Raw genomic sequence first — 21,662 nt, 5'->3', positions numbered from 1 at the left:
AGACGACTCTTCTCAAGCCAGGTGTCTTTATTCTGTGCTTGACAGATTGATATGAAGGCTCTAAAAGTAGATATTTACTTTTATGGGAGGTGTGCCAGACACCACTAGCAATACAAAAAAAAAAAAAAATCCATTCTGGTCTCTTTCTGGTACACAGCTTGATTACACTTTCCGAGCTCTGTCGCAGTGGAGTAGAGCCACATGATAAGTCGTCTTCAGCAGAATGCGAGTGGTTATATGTATCTCTTACTGGCCCAGCCCATAAACACCTTCCTCACCTGCTCCCCTGTGCTGACTGTATTTATGAAACAGAGCAACTTTTAAATCCATCTGTTAACGATGGCATGATCACCATCAGCCTGGTTTGTAAATGACTAAGTTGGAGGGTTGCCCACACTGACTTAAACCTCCATGCTGAAGAGTTATGTGAATAAAAATTAAACTTTCTCTGTTTGATGTATGAAATGTTGGATCTATCTGACGTGGCAATTTAACATACCCTGACTAATATGGAGAAAATAAGATATAGTGGAAAGAACCTACAATGAAAATATTATGTGCCAGTTATTCATTCATTTTATTGATTCCCTTGCCAGCTATCTTCTGGAAAGAATTTGCCAACTGAGAGAGCAGAGAAAAAAATTATACCTCTCTCTCTCTCTCTCTCTCTCTCTCTCTCTCTTGCAATGCATCCAGTAGCAATGGTGGCAAGTTGCAAGCTCCAGAAGCGTCCGTGACAGTTTTCAGCTGCACTGACGAAGGTGTGTCCTCCTGGGGTCCCGGGACCAGCAGTGGCATTGTCCCCCTCATTTCATCAGCAAGTGTGGCCTAGATCAGAGGAAGTTACAGCTTCATGATTCCTCTTTTACTCCTCTTGTTCTTCCAACATCTTTGTAGCCAGTTCTCTATATTATATCCCTCTCTGAATGAAGTGTCTAGAATTTTCTAATCTGGATATCGTTTGATGCACACAAATTCTCTTCCCATTGTTGCTAATTACTAAAAAGTTCCTTAACATTTTTGAGCCTCCATTTTTTTGTCTATAAAAAAACAACAAAAATCATGAAACTTGCTTTGCCTAACTAATATAATATTCATGATATCCGAATGAAGGTGATTATGGAAACTCATTGTAATCTATAGATACATTATTATATTTTAAGGATTCTGGTTAAGTTGCCCTTTGTTGGCCATATCTTTCTCTTTCTAGAATATCTCTAAATCTTGATCCAGTTATATATGTCAGTTATTTCTTCCCCTGAAAAAGACAAATATAACCTGCTGCCAATGGGAAGAGCTATTTCTTTATGACCACGGGGAGTGATTGTATTTCTTATTCAAGGGCAAACTTCAGTTATTTAAACATGGTCTGTTGGCAAATGTCACCAATGAACCAATAAACCTGGCTTCCTGTAACCATGCAGAGCTGACTGAATGCCAGTGCTGGGCTTAGCACAAAATGCATGGTAGACACAAAGGAAGACCAATGTCAATATCCCAGGCTAATGTTCCTTAATTTCTACTCACTTACACTCAGGGCCCTCTTAGAAGAAGCAGGTTCTCAGCCTGTATCCCTTACATTTTCCCCAGTTATTCTTGGGAGTCCCCAGAAACACCATTTTATGTGTGCTGAAGACCGAGCCCCCTCCTGTTCTCCTGCTCTACCGTCTGTGCCCAGGGTCCTATGGAGACCCTTCAGCCACGTTCCGCACGAAGTCGCTCTGCAGTGCACAGGATTCCCTGCTCCCTCAGCATGTCCCATTCCCTGGGCCACACTGGCTCTTTGGGGATCGTTTAGTAAAGTGCACAGAAGCAGATGAGAAGGGCTGGCTTTTGATTCCATTTTAGCACCCTCCTTAGGTGGATGACTTTACATAGCTACCCTTAGTGGATTTATGGCATCATCATTTCAGGATCTTCTTGCAGTGAGAAAAAGATGTGCTGAGAAAGACCGGACTGGCCCTTTGGTGTTTGGGGCTAGGCAATACGTTGTCATAAGGAGTGTCCTATGGACTATAGGATGTTCATCAGGACGTTACACTAGTGTGCCAGTACTCTCTCCAAGTCCTGAAACTAAAAATGTCTCCAGATACTGCCACGTATTCCCTAGGGGCAAAATTGTCCCCAGTTGAGCGAGAATCACTGCTTTAGGGCCTGTAGATACCATATTAGGATTCTCCAAGGAAACAGAACCAATAGGTCCTCAAGTAACATCACTTCATTTAATGTCATTTTTATTGATAATGTTGACAAGATACTGTAGAAACCTAACTCTTGTTTATATCAGTCTGTGTGAAATTTATTGTTTCTTTACATGTCGTTTTGCCAGTTTCGAGAACCTATCGACAATGTTAAGTGAGGACTTACTCACTTACTCTTACTGAAGTGAGAAAGATTTATTGTAAGAAATTGGTTCACATGATTATGGACGCTGGCAAGGGGCAAGTATTAAATCTGTAGGTTGGGTCAGCAGGCTGGAGCCCCAGGAGAGGCCAGTGTTCTAGTTTGCGTCTGAATGCTGTCTGCTATAGAATCAGGAAAGGCACTGTTATAAATGGAGTCCAAGGGCAGTCTTCTAGAGATTCTCTTGCTCAGGGGAGGCTGATCTTTTTTTTCTATTCAGAACTTCAAGTGATTGGATGAGGCCCACCCAATTATGAAGAGCAATTTTTTTCCCTCAAAATCCACCAATTTAATGTTAATCCCATTCAAAAACACCCTCACTGAAATATCTAGAATAATGTTTGACCAAATATCTGGGCAGCCTTTCGCCCAGTCACATTGACACATAAAATTAACCTTCACAGATACATAGTATCCAGACATTTAAAGCCACTGCCTCCTGGAAGTTACATTCTAGGCAGTGACCCAGATGACAGGATAGCAAAGCATCCAAACCTTCTTGGCATAACACAGCGACCATTCTATATTATGTGCCTGTATTCTTTAGATCCCAAATTCAAACGGTGCAGAGAGGGGGTGGCTTGTCTCTGCTATTCAGTGTCTAAAGCCTCAGCTGGCCAAAATCAAACCCACAGGAGTGACTTAAATGGCTGGAGGCTGGAATTATCTGGAAGCTTCTTCAATCATGTATCTGAAACCTGGATTGAAATGACTTGAGCCGTGCTCATTTGGGACTATCAACCAGAGCACGCACATGACACAGTCCATGTGATGTGGGCTTCCCTCAGCATGGATTCTAAAAGAGAACACCTTACAGGGACTGTCTGGAGATTGAGTGGTCCAAGAGACCAGACAGAAGCTGCAAGGCTTTTTATGTCCTAGCCTCAAAAGTCATACAGTGTCACCTCCACCACATTGTACTGGTAAGTAAGTCACCAAGGCCAGGCCAGATTCAAAGTGACAAGGTCACATTACAGATTATGTAAAATGGAAGAGAGAGAGAATATATAATTATATATGTAATATATATTTATAAATTATATAATTTATTTACTACAACTAAGCAAATGTCCTATTAATTAATTCGGGTAGAGCTAAACAGAAGCAGTATCTAAAATATTTAGATTGCAAATGAGTACAAAGGATCTTTTGGGGATGATGAAAACATTATAAAATTGAATTGTGATGATAGTTGTATAACTCTGTAAATTTATTTTAAAAATCATTAAATTGTAGGCTTCAAGGAAATTGCAGTTCAACACACATGTGAAATGCACAACTGGTATGTTGCAGACACTGAACAATCAAAACAAACATGAACGTTGGCCCTAGTGCTGAAACAGGGCCCTGGAGGCCCCTTCACTTAGTGGAGTGTGGAAAGGTCTTAGGTGTCCAAGGAACATGGGTGGCCGGAAGACTGGGGGATGCTGACAGGGTTCAGAGCAGTGGCTATTTCCTAACTTGTATGGAAGTATTATAGTATTTTAACAGCCAACACCGAATGCTTTGAAAAGCATTAAGGCAGAGTAAGGGAATAAGAATGACAGGCCTTGGGCAAGAGGAGTATTTTAGATGTAGTGGTTAGGAAGCTTAATCTGAGAAGGTGACCTTTGAACAAAACATCTGAATAAATTCTGAGAAAGAACCATGTGAAATCTGGAGGGAGGGAGAGAGAGCCAGGAAAAGGGTAAACAATTGCAGAGGCTTGAGGCAAACATGAGTCATGTCCAAAGAGGAGCAAAAGAAGGGAAGGGCTAGTTTGAGGAGAGGGAGGAAAGCTCTAAACATATATTTGGTTTGTAATCTACAAGATGCTCTCTGTCCCTGCTTCGATAACAAAGCTGCTGAATGTACCGGTAGGAGCTGAGATAAAGTCCACAGAAGCCATGAGCTTGATCCTTGACATTCCATTCTTGTAGCGCTGTTGGAGGATGTGAGCTTTGCTCTACTATGAATGCACAATGATGAAGAGTACATATGGCCTTCAGGAAATGTAGGAAGACTGAATCCTCTTCTGGATGACATACCACAATAAGAGTCCTAACGAACCTCAATGCAAGATGAGGATTTCCCCACTACTGCGAGGGACTCTTGATTTTCTACCTTCCCTGGAATGGGTTTTGTGAACTACACAGATGTACTGCTTCTGTAGAACCTTCAAGTACTTAAAGATAATATGAAGGAATTAAACCAAGTCAGTGGCTTAGTGAATGGAACAAATCCTACCCATTAGATAAAGAAGGTTAACAATGGAGTTCAAGATTGAGTATTGAAAATGAAAAGTGGAAAAACAGTAGAGAAGAAACAAAAGAGAAGAAATAGAAAGAGAAAAGAGGAAAGATTGAGAAGATTTCTGCCGGGTGTGTGCTTCTGGCAGATGTCTGGTTTGTCTGGAGAAGAAGCTGATCAGCTGGAGTACCTGGACTCTGGGAACCAATATTTTCTTCTATCACATTTTCTTTTAGAGAAGATCAGTGGCCTGGGGTATCAGGAGATGCTCACTACAGTCCCCCAACTGCTCCAGAGCTAGAAGGCCTTTACTTTTGTCGTAATTATTTGGTGAAAAGAAAGAAGTATGGACAAAAAAGAGGCTTCTTTTGAAAGTAACCTCACAGGCCGATCTGATCATAAATTTCTAACTGAGCAGGTCATGGTGGGCAGTCACGCTCCAGGCCTATAATTTCTTAGTGGAAGGTTTTAAGTGAGCCCTGTCCATTGTTCCTGTGTGTCTAGGTTAACACACCTTTGAGATGCCAGGAGTAATACCCCTTAAAGGGGATATTAACCCTCAAGAGAGCACATAATTTTATTAACTGTCTTTAATCCAATCCCTGCCTTGCTTTCTGCAATCTTCCTTATGTCCCTTCCTTAATCTGAAATGCATAAATGAAGCTGAAAAATTATTATTCTCCAGAGCATTTGAGATCTTATTCCCTGGCATGTGACATCAGTTTGGCTCAAATAAACTATTATAAAATTTCTCTACAGGTTCAGATATTTCTTACAACAACAGAGAGAACATATTTTTATGTTTAAGGCCCTTTCCAGAACCTGCTGTGAGGGCACTAGAGCTGGGCCGTTCTTGCCTGACACAAACTCCTTTAACAGGCAACCTTTGTTCTGGGGCTCCCTGTTGGCCTGACTGAGACCTTTGGAGAACTTGAATCTGAAGCTCTTTGTCCCTAATTCCCCTTCTTCCTCTTTCTCTCCCTTCACAGGTGTCAGTGTATACTGAGCTCCGTAGCTTACCCTCAAAATTCATGTCTACACCTGAAACCTTGGAATGTGATTTTACTCGGAAATGGACTCTTTACAGATGTAATTAGCTAAAATGAGGTCATACTTGTGGGTCCCAGGTCTGGCTGTGATCCAGGCTTGCGGCTCAGGATAGGCCTCCAGATTTAGAATGTTATATTAATGTAGTAGGGCACCTGCGCGTAACTTATGTAAGTATGACTCAGCTCATTGCATCACGCGTGTGTGGCAGAACGCCACTATTGTTCTGACATGTATAAAGCCCTTGCAGTCCCCTCGCACAGAAGCACGTGCTCTCCACAATAAACTTGGTGCCTGCCGTTTTGTTCTCATGTCGGCTCCTCCTCGTTCTTGCAACTGGATGTCTCACCACCAAAACCTTCCCTTCTTGATCAGCTCGATGCTGACAATACTGGATTGCGGTGTTCTAAGGGCCCTTAGAAGACACGGTGAGAAGGAAGTGGTGTGAACACAGAGGCAAACATTTAAGTGATGGGTCTACAAGCCAAGGGATGCTAAGGGGTGCTGGTAACCACCGGAAACTGGGAGAGAGGTATGGGACAGGCCCTCCCTCGGAGCCTCCAGAGGAAACCCATGCTGCCAGCACCTCGATGTCACAATTCTGACCTCCTGAACTGTGAGAGAATGAATTCCTCTTGTTTGCAGGCACCCAGTTTACGGCACTTTGTCATGACAGCTCTAGGAGCCAACGCGCAGCTCCTCGCTGTGGTCCGAGGCCCTGCTCGCCTTCCACTCTCCTGCTCCCCTCTGTCCTCCACAGGCACTTTCACCCAGGGCACGCCCTGCACCTTTCATTTCATCTTGGCGTCTGTTTTCCAAAAACTCAAACTGACATAATGCCTCAAATAAAAAAGTAGCCCAATTTTCAGCAGCTTTCGATCAAAATCTTCAGAAAGCATCTTCACCATCAATTGAACAAGAATTGTCAAGCTGCTGCTACTCCTCAGGTACTGTGTTGAGTGGCAGGGGCATAAAAACGAGCAAGATGTAAGTTCTTCCTATGCGCTTTCACGGTCTAATGAAGAGTTTTGTCTTGAGGAACACTTCAAGAAAAAAACGACTTTAATCTCAATAAGGTAGCAAAAATGTTATCATCAAAATATGTAAATTCTATATGGCAGTATAGATGCTTGGACCCAATGAGAAAACCATCACGATGACAGGCGAAACCTATGCTGAGACTTGAAAATGGACAGAGTTCAGGGTGAAGGCGTGCCAAGCAAAAAGAGAATGTTACAACAGTGTATGCATTCTTTATGAGACTAAAATTAGGCAGCATTTGAGTCTCCTCTACCTTGGGGAAAAAGAAAGGAGAAAGCATGGCCAAGTAGTTTCTCAGAGGCTTTGAGTTGTGCTGGAATTGAACCTAGAGGGTGGAGCGTTCCTAAACCTCTCCTCACTCTTCACACCTGGTTTGACGTGGGGTTTTGGAAATTCTGTCTGGAGTTGGGATTTAGACAGGCGTACACGTGAAAAGCAGTCTGAGGAATCCAGAAATCTGTTTGCCTAAAATAAATAATGAAAGGAAAATTTCTAAATAAGGAAGGAGTCTGATATTATTTAACAGTGAGCCTCGAAGAGTGCTTTTGGAGAGAATTCTCAAACCTAGCTTCATCCAGTTCCCTGGAGGTACCCATGCTAAATCTGTCTGGCTCTAAGTCATCAACTTCAAGGAATGGGTCACTTCCAGCCAGTGCAGTGCTGTGACCACTTCCTTCTTCCCACCACACATCTTCACAAAAGAGTGAACCCTGTAGAGACAGAGATGAGAACTGTGCATAGCTGACTGAGTAGCTATCCCAAGGAACGCTGGAGGTCCGGAAGGAGCAGTGACGTCACGCAGACAGAACGTGGAACATGGCGGCCTGGCGCGGGCCCCTTCAATAATAAGGGATCTGGGAACAGACCGTGATGGGATTCCACATGCAGCAGCAGAGAAGAGAGGAGAAACCAACACACAAGTCAAGGGTAGGTCAGTGCAGCACGTGGCCTGTGTAGGTTGGCAGAAAAAAAAAAATTGACCAAAGGCAAGTAAAATAACTCCCAAAAAGCTATGGTAACCTGAGTTCATGATAATCTCAAACCACAGTGTCCCTTTCCAGAATGTATTCTTTACTCCCCACCAATAATTGAGAACAGATCATGCTTGGTTAACAGAAAACAGGTAACAAAGGGAGCTCAGAGAACCACTCCTGCTGTGGAAGGCGTGAGTAAAATTGCCACTGCCAGGTTGCCCAGATGATAGAGCGACATCGTGATATGTGAGCTTTCTGTAGAGATAAATAAATTAGAAAAAAAAGATCAAAAAGGGCCTTCAACTACATGGAGTTGTTTTAATTAAATAGTTTTCCTTAGAGAAGTCCCGACTGTTAGAAGCCCATTATCCTAATAAAGAAATTTGAATCTGAACACAATAGTGCTCCCAGAATTCTCTTTATGAGAAAATTGATAATTTGAGTGTGATTGCCATTCCAAAAAAGGTCTAATATTTTTGATAAATGTTTTCCAACAAAGAACGAGAAGTTCCAAAATTGTCAACATAAACTTGATTGTGTCAACTTCTATGTCCAATATTAGCATGGAAAGAATTAGGTGCTATGAATCAGCACCGTTGATAAGAGATTATTGAAATAAATAAGTGAATTATGTGTTACTTAAATATATACCTTGCACTTGTTTGAAAGGTGTGTGGAGGCAGAAGTTGCTATTTCTTTAATAAAAAATAACTTTCAAACACTCTCATGTAAAATATACTACCGGATATTTTATGAATGTCCAGCATTGTGTTGAAGCCATCTAGTTCCACTGCAGAATGCTGAATGTGTACTTAGCGGAGCAGGAGGGGAAGTATCCTGGGGGAAATAGAATGAATGATAAAAAGAAAGAATGGCATTACAGGAGAGAACAACAGATGGGAAAGCAAGATGAAAAAGAGAGAATGACAGGAAGACTGTAAAAGGGAAGAGGGTCATGTTAGTAAATTCTGCTACTTTTCTGGAAAAAAAAGGCTAAAAAAAGAAAAACCAGAATTTGCTAAAACAAGAACAAAGTAGATACTGAAACATTGAACAGAGGGCTGTAGAAAGGAAACAGGAATCTGCAGCCCAGCTGGTCCCCTATCTCTACTGCAGGCACATTTAGCCCCTCCCTACCCTGGTTTCTTTGCGAGTGGGTCCTGCCTTTCTCTGTGAACATAAAGAGAATTTTAAATGCTCATATACAATGAGTTAGTGTGTGTTTTATCAAAGTCCAGTCTTCCCCTGCTGTCCCTAGACACTTGGGAATTTCTCCCTGAAAATCAGAGGAAGTCAGGGTCTCACCAATCACTGACACACAGAGGTGATAGGGAAGGGCCTTAAGGAAAGAGAATGATGCCAGGCTCAGATCGCCCTCTCCTTAGGAACAGCTCTGCTATCTTGGTATCCTGTGAAGACGTCTCCGTAAACTTTAAAGTGCAGGAAGTCACCTTGGGAATCTGGTTCAAAATGCAAATGCTGGTTCAGAAGGGCCGGGATGACCCAAAATTCCGTGCTCTAATACGTTCCCAGTGATGCCAGTACCACCCCTCCTCAGATGGCGCTGGAAGAAGCAAGTTGCAGAGCACTCTGGTGAACCCAGAGTGAGGAAGCGACACAGGTCCTTTACTCATTTATTACTGTATTTCATCCGATTCCCAAAGATTCGGAGTTATGGCAGTTTTCCTTTAGGACTTCCAAACAGATGGAATTCTCTGCCCATAGCTCGGGACCCGAAGCAGTACCGGCTGTGAGTAAGCCCAGTGAAGAAGGAAGTGGCACTCAAAGACTCCAGGAGCCGTAACTTGCCCCAGCAGCTGGGAACAGGCTGGCCCCCTCCGACTCTTCCCATCCTCTTCTCACTTAATCCTTCTGCCATAGGAGGAAACAATATTGAATCATTGTTTCTCAATCGTGCCAACCTGAACATCAAGGGTATGTTGGAAAGCTTGGATAATTAAGGCAGAAATAGTGAGAAATTGCTATAAACCAGACTTCAGGATCGAAGCTAGTGGCTTGACTCTGATTCCTTGATCGACTCTAAAAATGTTTCTAAAATTGAAGCTTCCTCATTGTCATTGTTTTGTGTGTGAGATGGAAGGTGGGGGTGAATGACTGACTGCACCTCCCTGTCTACAAACCAGAGGTCAACAGCACTACGGAGAAACTGTGGTCTGGCCTCATGAGAGAAGCTTGAATTAACAGTCCAATCTCAGTTGAATGCTGTCTTTTCATTTCCTTTGACAGAAACTGCAGGTTGCGTGATGAAGTGTGGGTGTCCTGAGAGGTGGCTACCTGCTGTTTGCATACTTCCTGACTGACAGCACACTCCTGCCAGTGCCCTGGGGCTAGGGTGGCGAGTGTCAGTGGGAGGGGTAACCAAGTTTCACTTCCTTGCTGGTTGGAGACTCACAGCCACAGCTGGCTTCTCTTTCAGAGGAGAGTGTGAGGAGCTGCAGAGCCCATCTCTTCCTCTTCCCACAGCACCTGGCAGGGGCTTCGTAGACGAGAGGAGCGCGAATGGGCAGAGCAGAGTCTCTAGAAGAGAAGATGAGCGCCCAGGATCCTTCAGACCTGTGGAGCAGATCAGATGGAGAAGCTGAGCTGATCCAGGACTTGGGGTAAGAGAACAGATCTCCTTTCAAAGCCTCTTGGGTGAACATTAACTCCCCACCTCCACCCAAATGCTCACTTTGATTAAGGATTATTACCTTTAGCACTCTGCACCTTAACCTTCTATCCCTTCCACTTTATCCATTTGCATCTATTAGGTGTCTCCCTGCTTGGGGACAATTGCATTGTAAAGCCTGTATTATTTTTCTGGATGTGAGAACAGGTAGATGCAGAAAATGGGACAAAAATCAAATGTAGGACATTCTTTGAGACCAGGAACAGGACTGAGTTGTTGTTGCTTAGGCTCCTCGATATTGATTCTTGTTTCATGAATAAATGTGCTGTTAAAAATGTTGAGTTCTAAGCTGTTGACAGTAAAAGGACCATAGTAAGATAAACAGAAAGCTTAGCCTACTGTACAGGAGAGGAACTTTTTCAAAAGAGAAAGAATGAGGAAGTGTCTGCAGCAACGTCCCATATGCCCTTCTTTCTCCTGACACGGCATTTGTGAGCTCTCGTGGGTGTGCATGTCTATGTGTGAGATGGAAGGTGGGGGTGAATGCATTTAAATATAACAAGGCAGAAAAAGGATACAATTTCTGTCTCCAACGGGTTATGAGTCTGGATAGCGAAAGTCATCATAGTCCTATCTTTACGAACAGACCAGATGAGGCAACTCATCAGGACATGTAACCAAAGAAATAAGTATTACGCAAGGGGGGATTTTCTAGAGACACTGAAAGGTCACCCTAAATCACTGGGAATATCCTGGTGAGGCTGGTTTAACACCCGTGCTTCACGAGGGGCAAGACCTGCACCCTCTGTCTTCCTAGACTGCTCCAATCTTCACAACAACCCGATGACATAGGAACTCCATCTTACAGAGGATAAAAAGGAGCACCAAAGCGGTTGCCCACATCACACATCAATTAAATGACAAAGCCGGGATTCCAACCTGCCAAAGCCTATGTTCTTAACCGAGAAAACACTGACTGAGGGATGCAATCTCTCTGCACTAGGACTGCAGAGATTGTGTTTTTTTGTGTGTCACATCATTGTAAAAGTTCTCAATAAATCCTGTCTTTAGATTTTAAATTTGGGGTCTCAGAATCAAATTCTACTTTCTAGCTAGATAATGTCCCTTCTCCCCACCATAATGCCTATGGCAGGACGCAAGTATAGGTGAAACCCACAAAAAAACAGATCTGTGTCCTCCCCCCATGTGCAAAGAACAGATGTTCAATACAACCCAGAAACACATCTCCAAAAAAAGGCGCGTTTATGTCCAGACTTCTCTATTTCAGAAGGCCTGGGAATTTATTAAACATACTGTTTCTGTAACAATAAGCGAGCTACCAATATCTGGGGACATTGCTTCATAGTTGTGGTTCTTAACCTTGGTTGCGCACTAGGACCACCCAGGGAGTTTTTAAAACTTTCCGTCTAGGCCACAGGTCAGACAAATGGCTTCAGTCTTTTAGGGGTGAGCACTTTCTTTTTAAACTTTCCAAACGAATTCCAGAGTGAGACCAAGGTTGAGAATCACTGCATAGACTATAAATCCATCAGCACCACTAAGTAAATATGGCTTTATTTTTATTTATTGGGTATGTATGTGAATCTTAAAGCCATTAATACACGTTGACATCTTGTTTGTTGGTTTAGAAGCATTTCGTTGAATAATTTTATTAAAGTATATTTTAGAGATCATAAAACTCCTTCATTTTAAGTGCACGATTTAATAATTTTTTAGTGACTTTCAAGAGTGGTACAACCATCACCATAAATCAATTTTAGAACATTTCATTCCCCTGATAAGAACTGTCAGGATCATGGTTTATTTAAATAGGCCCAGTGGTGTGCTGATAAACCACCTAGGCAAGGGGCAGCCCTGATTTCTATAGTCTGCTTATTTCCCTGATGTAAATATTCTTATCTCGGGCAATGTTGTGCTGCCAAGGATTTAACAGCCAGCTTGGAAAATTCCTGAAAAGTAATCAACTCAGAGCCAGTACTTGCCCCTCCAGGACATACCTGATGTAACTTTTATAGGTAGTAATATGACCCATTTCCTCTGGCAGAATTCTCAAACATAAATGAAATGTTTTTTCCAACCTTTAAGTCATGGGTTAGGTATGACCTATACCAAAACTCTTGGTTAATTTAGTTTTTAAAAAGCTCCGAAAAAACAAAATGAAATAATGTACTTGATACATAAAAAGTAGCTGGTGTTAATGACTTAATTTTTAAATTATTTTAAATATGTTATTTGATTAGTCAGACAGATTCTTATGTTTGTATTTTTGATGGATATAAACAGATAATGTGGCAGTTAAATTAGAGGGATAATATACATCTTTATTATTTTAGTCTCTATTTTTCTTCGGGCTCTGGAAACGTAAGCTCTAAAAATTACACCCTGAACTGCAGCAAATCCATCTCTTGCCTAGATAGGATACGCATGACTTGCTAAGAGCACAAACTTATTCCTCTCTAAAATACTTAAATCAAGTAACTCAGATGGACTTCTTTGTCTCATTTACAGAGTGTCGATCTAAAAACATTTATTTTCTTCCATCTTAAATAGATTAATGTGTCCAATAGCAAGGGGACATAAAACCATCTTCAGCTGTTGCTCGGCTTCACTGGGGGAGGAGTGGGCAGTGGTAGAGGGAGGGGCAAGGGAGTGGAGAATGGCCCTTGAGAAGTGAGAAGTGGGCTGGGAACTGTCAGGCTATTTGTTGTTTTCAAAATGAAGCAATAGGGAAATGAAACAAGTAATGAATATTAGAGACATCACCTAAGCAACAAACTAGTGTAGAATTACTAATCAGTTAATCATTTAAAATTCCAAGGGGAGGTAGATGGGAGGGGGAGTTTAAATCATTTCTTCAATTAAAAAAAATAATTAATTAAAAAATAATTTAAAATTCCAGAAATTCTTTGACTGTAACAAAATTTTCTATGAGATAATGTAATAACACTATAGTTATACAGTTTATAAAGAGGTAAACAAAAGGGATACTGTGAAATACAAATATTTTAGGATATTTTTAAATTAGATAAGCAGATTATCTAGTCAGACATAATTCCTTCAGGTGAGAAATACAATAACTATCCTCTTTTTTCTATACTTACCCAAATCTCAAAATTTTTAAGGAAATTAAAAAATTGGCTGTGCTGGCCAGAGACGAGAAGCAAAACTCTAAGCTCTGGATATATAAGTAAATAAATCAAAACGTCTTTTATTTCTCTATCCCATAACCTCCACATATAAGAGAAGGTTAGCATAGATCAGGGATCAGCAAACTTTTTTTGTAAAGAGCCAGGTAATAATATTTTAGGCTTTGCAGGTCTTATCTCTGTCAAAACGACTCACATCTGCCTTCATGTGAGAACTACCAGAAATAACACAGAAACAATGATAATGACAGTGTTCAAATAAAATGTTATTTCTGGAACTTGAATTTTACATAATTTTCATGGGTCACAAAATATTCTTATTCTCTCCCCCGCCCCGACCCCAACAGTTTCAAACCATAAAACTATTCTTTGCTCCATACAAAAACATGTGCTCTGGCAGGAACTGGACCTCAGGTGGTGTTTTGCTAACCCAGGGAATAAATGATAATAACCAAAATGAGCTTTTATTAGGCAGACATTTTGCACACACCCACTCTAGTCTTCAAAAGGTACTGGTATTGCAGATTTACATGCCAGCGGACTCATTAGCAGAGCAACCAGGCTGCCTGACATCCCAGTGAATCTAGGTCCCAAGCTCTTGCTTATCCAAACAAACCAGCATTCTTTCCTGTCGATGGTCATTCTTTACTGACCTCCTACTCTGTGCCAGCACCATGCCATTCATATCCATTATATCATTTAGCCTTCACAATAACACTTTCCATATGTACAATTATACTTATTTCATAGATGTAGACGGTGACTTCAAATAAGTTAAGGGAACTGTCCAGGTCACCAGCCTCATAAGTGGTGCATCTGAGAGACATGCCTAGATTTCCCCAAAGCCGAAGCTCTTTCCACTGATTCAGTGAGGTATATGTTCTAATCACGGCAATTATTAGTAATTACTGGATGCTCACCATGTGCCAGGCACTGTATTAAGCCCTTTGCATGTGTGACTTATTAAATTCAAACATCTTTGTGAGGTAGATACTGTCACTGAAGTCATTCTCATTTACAAATGAAAAACGTCAAGGGCAGAGCTTTTATCTCATGCCCAAGTTTACATGCACAAAAACTTTCAAATCTAGGTGATTTCCTCCAGAACCCACATGCCTGTCACTAATGCAACTTCTTAGTTTCCATTAAACTTCTGTTTACAGATCTGTGATGCCAAGTAGAGCTTGTTCCTCTTCTGTGCACATTTCTGTAACCTTGGAGTGAAAACGGAAGATAGGTCTCTTGTGACTGTAGGAGAGTTTGTAACTAGTGTACGGTTTGATCTCTCTTTGACTCAAGCAAATTTCATTTTCGGTTGTTTTGTTTTTTTGTTCCTCTGTGGGTGATGGTGACTTCCTTCTACTTAATGTGGAAATCTGTCCACACAGGTTCTCTGCACTGAGGAGGGTCACTTTGTTTCATTCATTCACTCTTCCATTCATTCATAGGTTCATCTGTTACTGATGACATGCAAGGTAGTGTGGGAGATACTGAAATTAAGAAGAAATGGCTGTCCCCTTGAGGACTTTACAAGATAGAGGACAGAGAACGCACAAGCACATGGTTGGAGAATGCAGAATAGAGTGGGCTGAGGGCCATGACAGTGCCTAGATAAGGCACACAGCATGCGACTGGACATAGAGAGGATGACCTTGTAACCAATAGGATTTTGTCAGTTGAAGTCCGAAAAGAAGACATTTTCTAAAGAGAAAATAGCATAAGTCAAGTGCTAAAGTCGGCAAAATACATGAGCATTTAGAAGATAAAAAAAGCCCACATGGACTCAGACCCTCCATTCTCTGAGACCCAGTGGTCAATCAGCGTTTAATCACTCTGGTTCCGGTGTTCACCTCTCAGAGTCCCTATCTTCAGCCCCTTTCTATGAGAAAGCTTCTACCTGGCTTTCTTCTTCTGGTTTCTAGAACACTTCCAGGTTTTTTTTAAAGCCTGGGTTAATGTCGTCCTCCCACCAACTGCCCTAGAGAATAAATTCCTATTCTGCGCCCACACACTTCTGGCTCCTAGCCCCTGATATGAACCTGTCTGAAACCGACCATAAAATACTTTTTCTAGTCAGTCTTTGAGCTTTGGGTCCTAGTGTAAATCAAACATTCCCTGGCCCCAGTCACTGGAGAAGCAGTGACGCACTTTGGGTCTTATAGCTCTCCTTGCACTGCGCGGGCTGACCTAAGGACCGCACCAAGGACTTCAGCTGGAATGAGATGCGATTTGCCACCCCTCCCTCCAGTTGGTGGCTCTGCCCCTCCAATCTCTCCAAGTTTCTGACAACCCACCCTTGAGCTACCTCCAGTCAGGCTCTTTCAATTTCTCTTTATTCATCTATATCCTTCTCTCTCTTTGGCTTCTGCCTCTCCTTGATCACTGTGTTTGGGTCTATGTTTGTGTTTTTAAGTCACTGTCCTGTGTGCTTCTGGCTATCTATGTGCACTGGTGTGCCTTTCTCTGTCTCCAAGTTTTGATCTCTATCTTTCTGCCTCTGTCAACGGTTCTTAACTTCCGTGTCTCTGGCCTTGTGTCACTCTATGTCTCTGAATCTCTGAGTCAGTCTCTCTCTCTCTCTCTCTCTCTCTCTCTCTCTCCCCCTCTGCTTCCATCTTGCCCCATTCCTCAGACTTCTTCAAGAACAGGTTTACCTGGCCTTCAACTCCCACATAATTCTCTTCTTTCTTTCAGTCCTATTTATCTTTAGCTGAGCCTTGACTACCACCAAAAAAACTTGGGACCTGCCTTTAGTTCACTGTTTGACCAGATACTCCTGTAGTCTGCCTCTGTCATCACTCAAGTATGCTTCCTAAAGCCTCAGGCAGCTGGCCTCACCATTTAGCTCTGCTATTAGCACATGCAAATGTAGGCATTTAGAATGGCAATATGGAAAGCCACAGGCAAGCTGGTTCCATCACAGAAACCTCCTCATTTGAAAGACTGTGGTGAGTCTTTCAGCCTCCCCCATACATTACAGTATGCCTGTGTGAGGCCTCATTAGAAATATAAAAACTTTGCTTGGCTTTCTCTCCTGGAGGAGTCCACTGCTATGATCATGGAAAGATAAGCCCACATTTGTGAATATGTGACTTAATGCGTATCTATGGGTGCCACTATCGTGTCTTAGAAAAGGGGAGTGGCATCATGTGCTAAGCATTTGTCATCTTTGGTGTAAGGAGTTGAGAAAGTGTGGCACATCATTCAAAATTGAGAATAATGAAGAAAATGGAAAAAATTATCTAGAGTTCAGAAGGTGTGTCCGTGTCATTCCAAATGTCATTGAGAAAAATGAAAAGAGGAAATCATCTAGAGAAGAGCACTTTTGTTGACTGTTCAACTCCAGGGCCTTTCAGCTGCTTTTACATAATTTGGAGTTTCTGTTCTTGCTTTGTATGTCTTCTTTATAATTCTAATGGGACAGAATCTCGGTTCTATGTTACTCCTCTTTGCCAGGAAGGAGAAAAATGTCATTAAATATATGAATCATTTATAGACAGTGTTTACTAAGAAATTTTCTCACCAAAACTATATAATCTAAATAGGCGTGCGGCTTATGTCTTAATATGCAAGATCCACCATGCTCACTATTCTAGTCATTTTGCATCACTCCTTATCATAGTTCCTCTATTTTAGCTGGGCGTCTGTTTCCTGAATATGCCACGCACATGGAAGCCTCGGTGTCTTTGGTTTTGCCATTGCTCCTTTTCTCTCACTACCTAATAAGTTCTATATTTATTTTTCAAGCTCCAACTCATGATCTTCTTCCTCCATGAAGCTTTCCCTAATCATCCCAGCCCCCTGTGAGGTCCTCTTCTGGTCCATTTAATGTCCACATCACTACGATGGCAGCTATTTGGGGATTTTCTGATAACATTAGCCTGTAAGTCCTTCTCTTTTCCTCCGCATTGGTACTGTAAAGCCACTGAGTACTTTGCTTTGTCCTCTTTGTCCTTCAGATGCCACACACTGTGAACTCAAACCATCAAGTTTACTGAAACAAATTCAAGTTTTCAGGACCAAGAATCCTTCACCTCTGTGCTTCCAAAACTCTAAACTGCATATCGATCACACAAGGCTGCTGATGAATACTGATTAAAACTCAGCAGGTGTAGGGGGCCTGAGAATATGAATTGCTAACAAGATCCTAGGACAGGAGTACCAAGGCTTTGCATTGTTTTCAAACACCATGTTCAACTCATTAATGTTTTTTACGGTCAATTTAGTGAGTCACAATCAATATATGTTAAAAAGAAATAGAAAAGAGAATAAACTGCATATAGAATAATGTTTCCTATAACACTTTTTGGCTTTTTCTGTATGTTTATAATATATATCTGTGTGTATCTATATCTATCTATCTATCTATCTATCTATCTATCTATCTATCTATAGAGAGAAAGATTGTGAGATTGAGAGAGAGAAATGTATTTTATACCATGAGCTAAATCAAAAAGTTTAAAAGCCTCTCCTTTAAAAGACAGTGCAAAATGAGATATAAATTTATAACAGCAAATTAAGACAGTGAAACCCAATGGGATAAGAATCTATGAAGGTTCCAATATGCTGGGGAAATTTCCCAGAAGGTTCTAGGATGAAGGGGCACTGAGAAGACCTGGTAAGAGGCTGAACTTGGGGACCAGCTTTCTGGATCTAGCTTGTCTGCTTTCTCTGTGGTTGAGCTTATTTCCTGTGCCTAACTGAGAGGCAGCTATGAAAATCCTTTGGTGGGTGGGTGTTTCCTAATTTGCTACTGTATCATGGAAGGGATAATACCACTGTTTCCTTCAAGGTCAACTGCTGGTTTTGATAATCTCAAAAAACCAGTACAAATATTCTTTTGAAGCTTGATAAGTCTCTGCTCTGTTGCCTCTAATAGCTTTTGGACATAATAATGGCACTGTGTGGGCCATGGCAGAAAAGAAGAATATAACATTGCTTTGAACGTGTTGTTATAAATAGTAATTTCTTGATCTTTTTTTTTTTTTAATTTCTTCAGGGAAAACAAGACCAAAAGAATTTTAAGTTTCAGAACAATGAAACTTATCCCAAATTATTCCCAGCACCTAGCACAATGTCTGGCATATTCATAATATGTTGTATAGATCAGAAAATCTTGTACCTTATTCTCTTCTGCAAAAATGAAAGAATCATATAAAAAGTTTATAAAAGAAGACAATGTTCCAACATATGAAAATAAGAGGTTTTTCTTACTAGGTGTTATAAGTCACCTCCGCAGATGAGAAAACTGAGGTTGATACTTTAGTGGGGTCGCATCACTAAGTGGAAGTCATTGGAGGGGACAGACTAGCAGAGGAAATGACCTGAGACAAAGCTGTGGTCTTTCCTCCCCAGACTTCTCACTGACTCTGGTTGGATGTTTGGGATCCAAGTTAGCTCCTCATTAGCATTCCTTTTCACTTGGCATTTCCCAGTTGTAACAAGTTTCTTATTGCACTTAATTTTAAAAACATCATTCTGCTAATCAGCTGGGAGAGACCTGACAGAGCAGCAGAGGAAAATGACTTATGAGGGAGATTAAATCAACATTCAGTTTAGGGCAAATCGTCAGTAGGATGCAAATAACTGCCAAGAAACTAATGTAATCTTGGGTTGCCTTATCCAGCAGCTAGAATGAGGGAGACCAGAGAGGATTTGTTTTGCTCACCAGACCTTAGTGTTAAAATAGATTATAAAAATTTGGAAAGTATTCAAAGGAGATAAGGCTTCTGGGTGATAAGGTCCCTGCGTCCTAAAGGGACTGATAGCCTATCATAAATGGAGAAGTTGAAGATGATGGAAAGAGAAGAAAGTACATTCTAAATGCTTTTAACCATTTAAGTATCATCTTTTTTTTTGTTTGTTTTAAGTTTAACTTTTTTTTTAAGTTTAAGTATAACTCCAGAAAGTAATTCTCGGACCATCTGTTGAAAGCAGGAAATAGCTTTTCAATATAGGTAAGAGTTTTCTGGCATCAGTCATAGAAGTATGGAATGAACTTACCTATAAAATAGTGGGCAAAGATTAGATGAGGGTCATATTAGGGTTTTGATTTTATTCATACACTTTACAAAAATTAAAAGAATTATAAACCAAGCTGATGGTTGTGTTGGGATTCTACGTGGCTTTTATTTATTAAGTTAAACATTTTTAATGTTTTTTTTTTTAATAAAAAAGCATATGTAACTTTATAATCACCAGAGGTAAGTTTACTGTGAAGACAATGAAATTTCAGCTTCAAGGCCCCTCCCTGGAGCAGATCCTAGCAATGTAATTAATAAATGTTGTCACCTTAAAGAGCACTTAATATCAGTCCCTGTACATGAACATTTAAAATGCCCTGGAATCTTACAATTCATATTTGAGAGAAATTTGATGGAAGTCCTCAAATTTGCCAACAATCTTAAAAACTTCATTACCAATAAAGCTGAAAATAACTTTTCTACACTCTAAATAATTTTTTAAAATATTTGAGGTGAAACACTGAATTACTGTTCTTTTTTTCCTCTAGAAAATTATATTATAAAATTATTATTACATGAAGAAATAATAAAAGACAATACAACTAAAAATATAAAGGGAAAAAGTATTGGGGTGCGTTAAATAATAAATGAAAATAAATTATTTTTCTTAACATTTGTGATGTTTGTGATCTTCAGCTTTTTAAATCTGTAATTGTGATTTCATATTCTAAATAATGTTTTCTTATTTTTTGTAATTTTATATTAAATTTATTAATGAGACTTCCAAGTTTTATAAGCTTAATGACCCTTAAAATCTGACTCTTCCTCCTAAAAATCAGCATAACAAAACAAAAACTTTTAAATACAGTTCCAATTACAGGAAATTTAGGTCCATGCAATTAGGGTTTTATGTAATGAACTGTTGAATATGTGTATTAAGCCATAAAAAGCCCTTTATATAAAGCCGCTGTAACAGCCAAGGATCTGTAGGTATCCAATGCCCTGTACAACCAGCATCAATCTCCTTTTGACTTTACGTCACCAGGGTGACTTCTCCCTAGTTGTATGGCTTGTTCCTCTAGATCCCAGGCAATTTTTCTCTGCTGCTGCTCCTTATTACTGTCACAACTTTGATTTGGTCACCAGAAGGATGAACAGAGCTTCTATCATCTACGCCATTTTTTTCTCCTCTTGGGATCTATCAGCTTTTATTGTGTGTGTATGTGTGTGTGTGTAACACCCTCAGTGTTTCTCAGTGGGAGTGCAGCTGGCATTCTGAGTAGGACAAGTCTTGGTTGCTCAAAACTTGTGTCATTTTTGAAATGATGTTAAGTCTTCCTCACTTAATGCTGGTAGCACCCACTCCCCTGCCCTCATCATCTGACAACCAAAAATGCTCTCATGCCTTTTAAAACATTTTTGGATGAGTCTTTACATAATCTCTTCCTATGAGCACTCAACTTTATCATCTCACTGTTACTTCATATTTGCAATGGCTGCAAATTTTTACTCTCACAAACATGACTGCAGCAAACTCCTTTGTTCATCTTTCCTTCTGTTTGTGTGTGAGTGTTCCACTAGGCAGACATGAGAAATGGAATTGCTGGTCACCTGTGTGTGTTCAGTTACAGTGCATGTGCTAAATTCCCCTCCAACTTACACCCCTACCAACAGCAGATGATAGTATCCATTGTCTCCAAATTCTCCAGTACCTAAATCTAACTCTATTAACCAATGTAGTGGATAAAGAAAATAGCACATTGTTGTAATTTGCATTTCTCTGATTAGTATTGAGTTAGTTTATTTGAAATACATAATTCCTCTTCTGTGAAAGACTTTCTTTTCTCTATGTGCATATATTTTAATTTTTACTATATAAACTTTATAATCAGAAAAAAAATTATACACACTTTAAAAAATAACTTACATGTTTTTCAAGGCCAACCTAGATGTTGGCTCATTTAGGAAACGATTCTGATCTTTCTCCTGGAAACTCTGTTGGGTGCTTCCCTCTCTGGTATATAGATTGAAAAGTATTTTTCTCACCCTCCTGACTAGTTTAATGGTTTTTTGAAGCCCATCTTGAGGCTTTTCCATTTTTGTCCTTTTTGACCTGCATTAGTGCAATGCCTTACATAATGCTTTGCATAGATTTGAAGCTTAGTAAATAAATATTCATACTGTTGAATGATAGAAGGTAGAGAAAGTT

The 21,662-nt window shown here is 40.5% G+C and overlaps 1 protein-coding gene across 2 annotated transcripts in view; it reads left to right on the top strand.

Annotated features, from left to right (window-relative positions):
- The window catches only part of DAPP1 (dual adaptor of phosphotyrosine and 3-phosphoinositides 1), a 74,953-nt gene that overhangs the window by 25,722 nt on the left and 27,569 nt on the right, over positions 1-21,662 (top strand). The window contains exon 3 of one of the 2 annotated variants that reach the window (XM_036227668.1): positions 10,179-10,315. In XM_036227668.1, the coding sequence (XP_036083561.1) occupies positions 10,215-10,315 (101 nt within the window). In that variant the 5' untranslated portion in view covers positions 10,179-10,214. Of the gene's footprint in view, positions 1-10,037; positions 10,316-21,662 lie in introns of those variants that run through there. The other variant, XM_016159099.2, reaches the window with a different exon arrangement.

The sequence above is a fragment of the Rousettus aegyptiacus genome, unplaced genomic scaffold (genome assembly GCF_014176215.1).
Source record: "Rousettus aegyptiacus isolate mRouAeg1 unplaced genomic scaffold, mRouAeg1.p scaffold_m13_p_10, whole genome shotgun sequence".
Taxonomy (NCBI): domain Eukaryota; kingdom Metazoa; phylum Chordata; class Mammalia; order Chiroptera; family Pteropodidae; genus Rousettus; species Rousettus aegyptiacus.
This window is presented reverse-complemented; position numbering and strand designations above follow the sequence as displayed.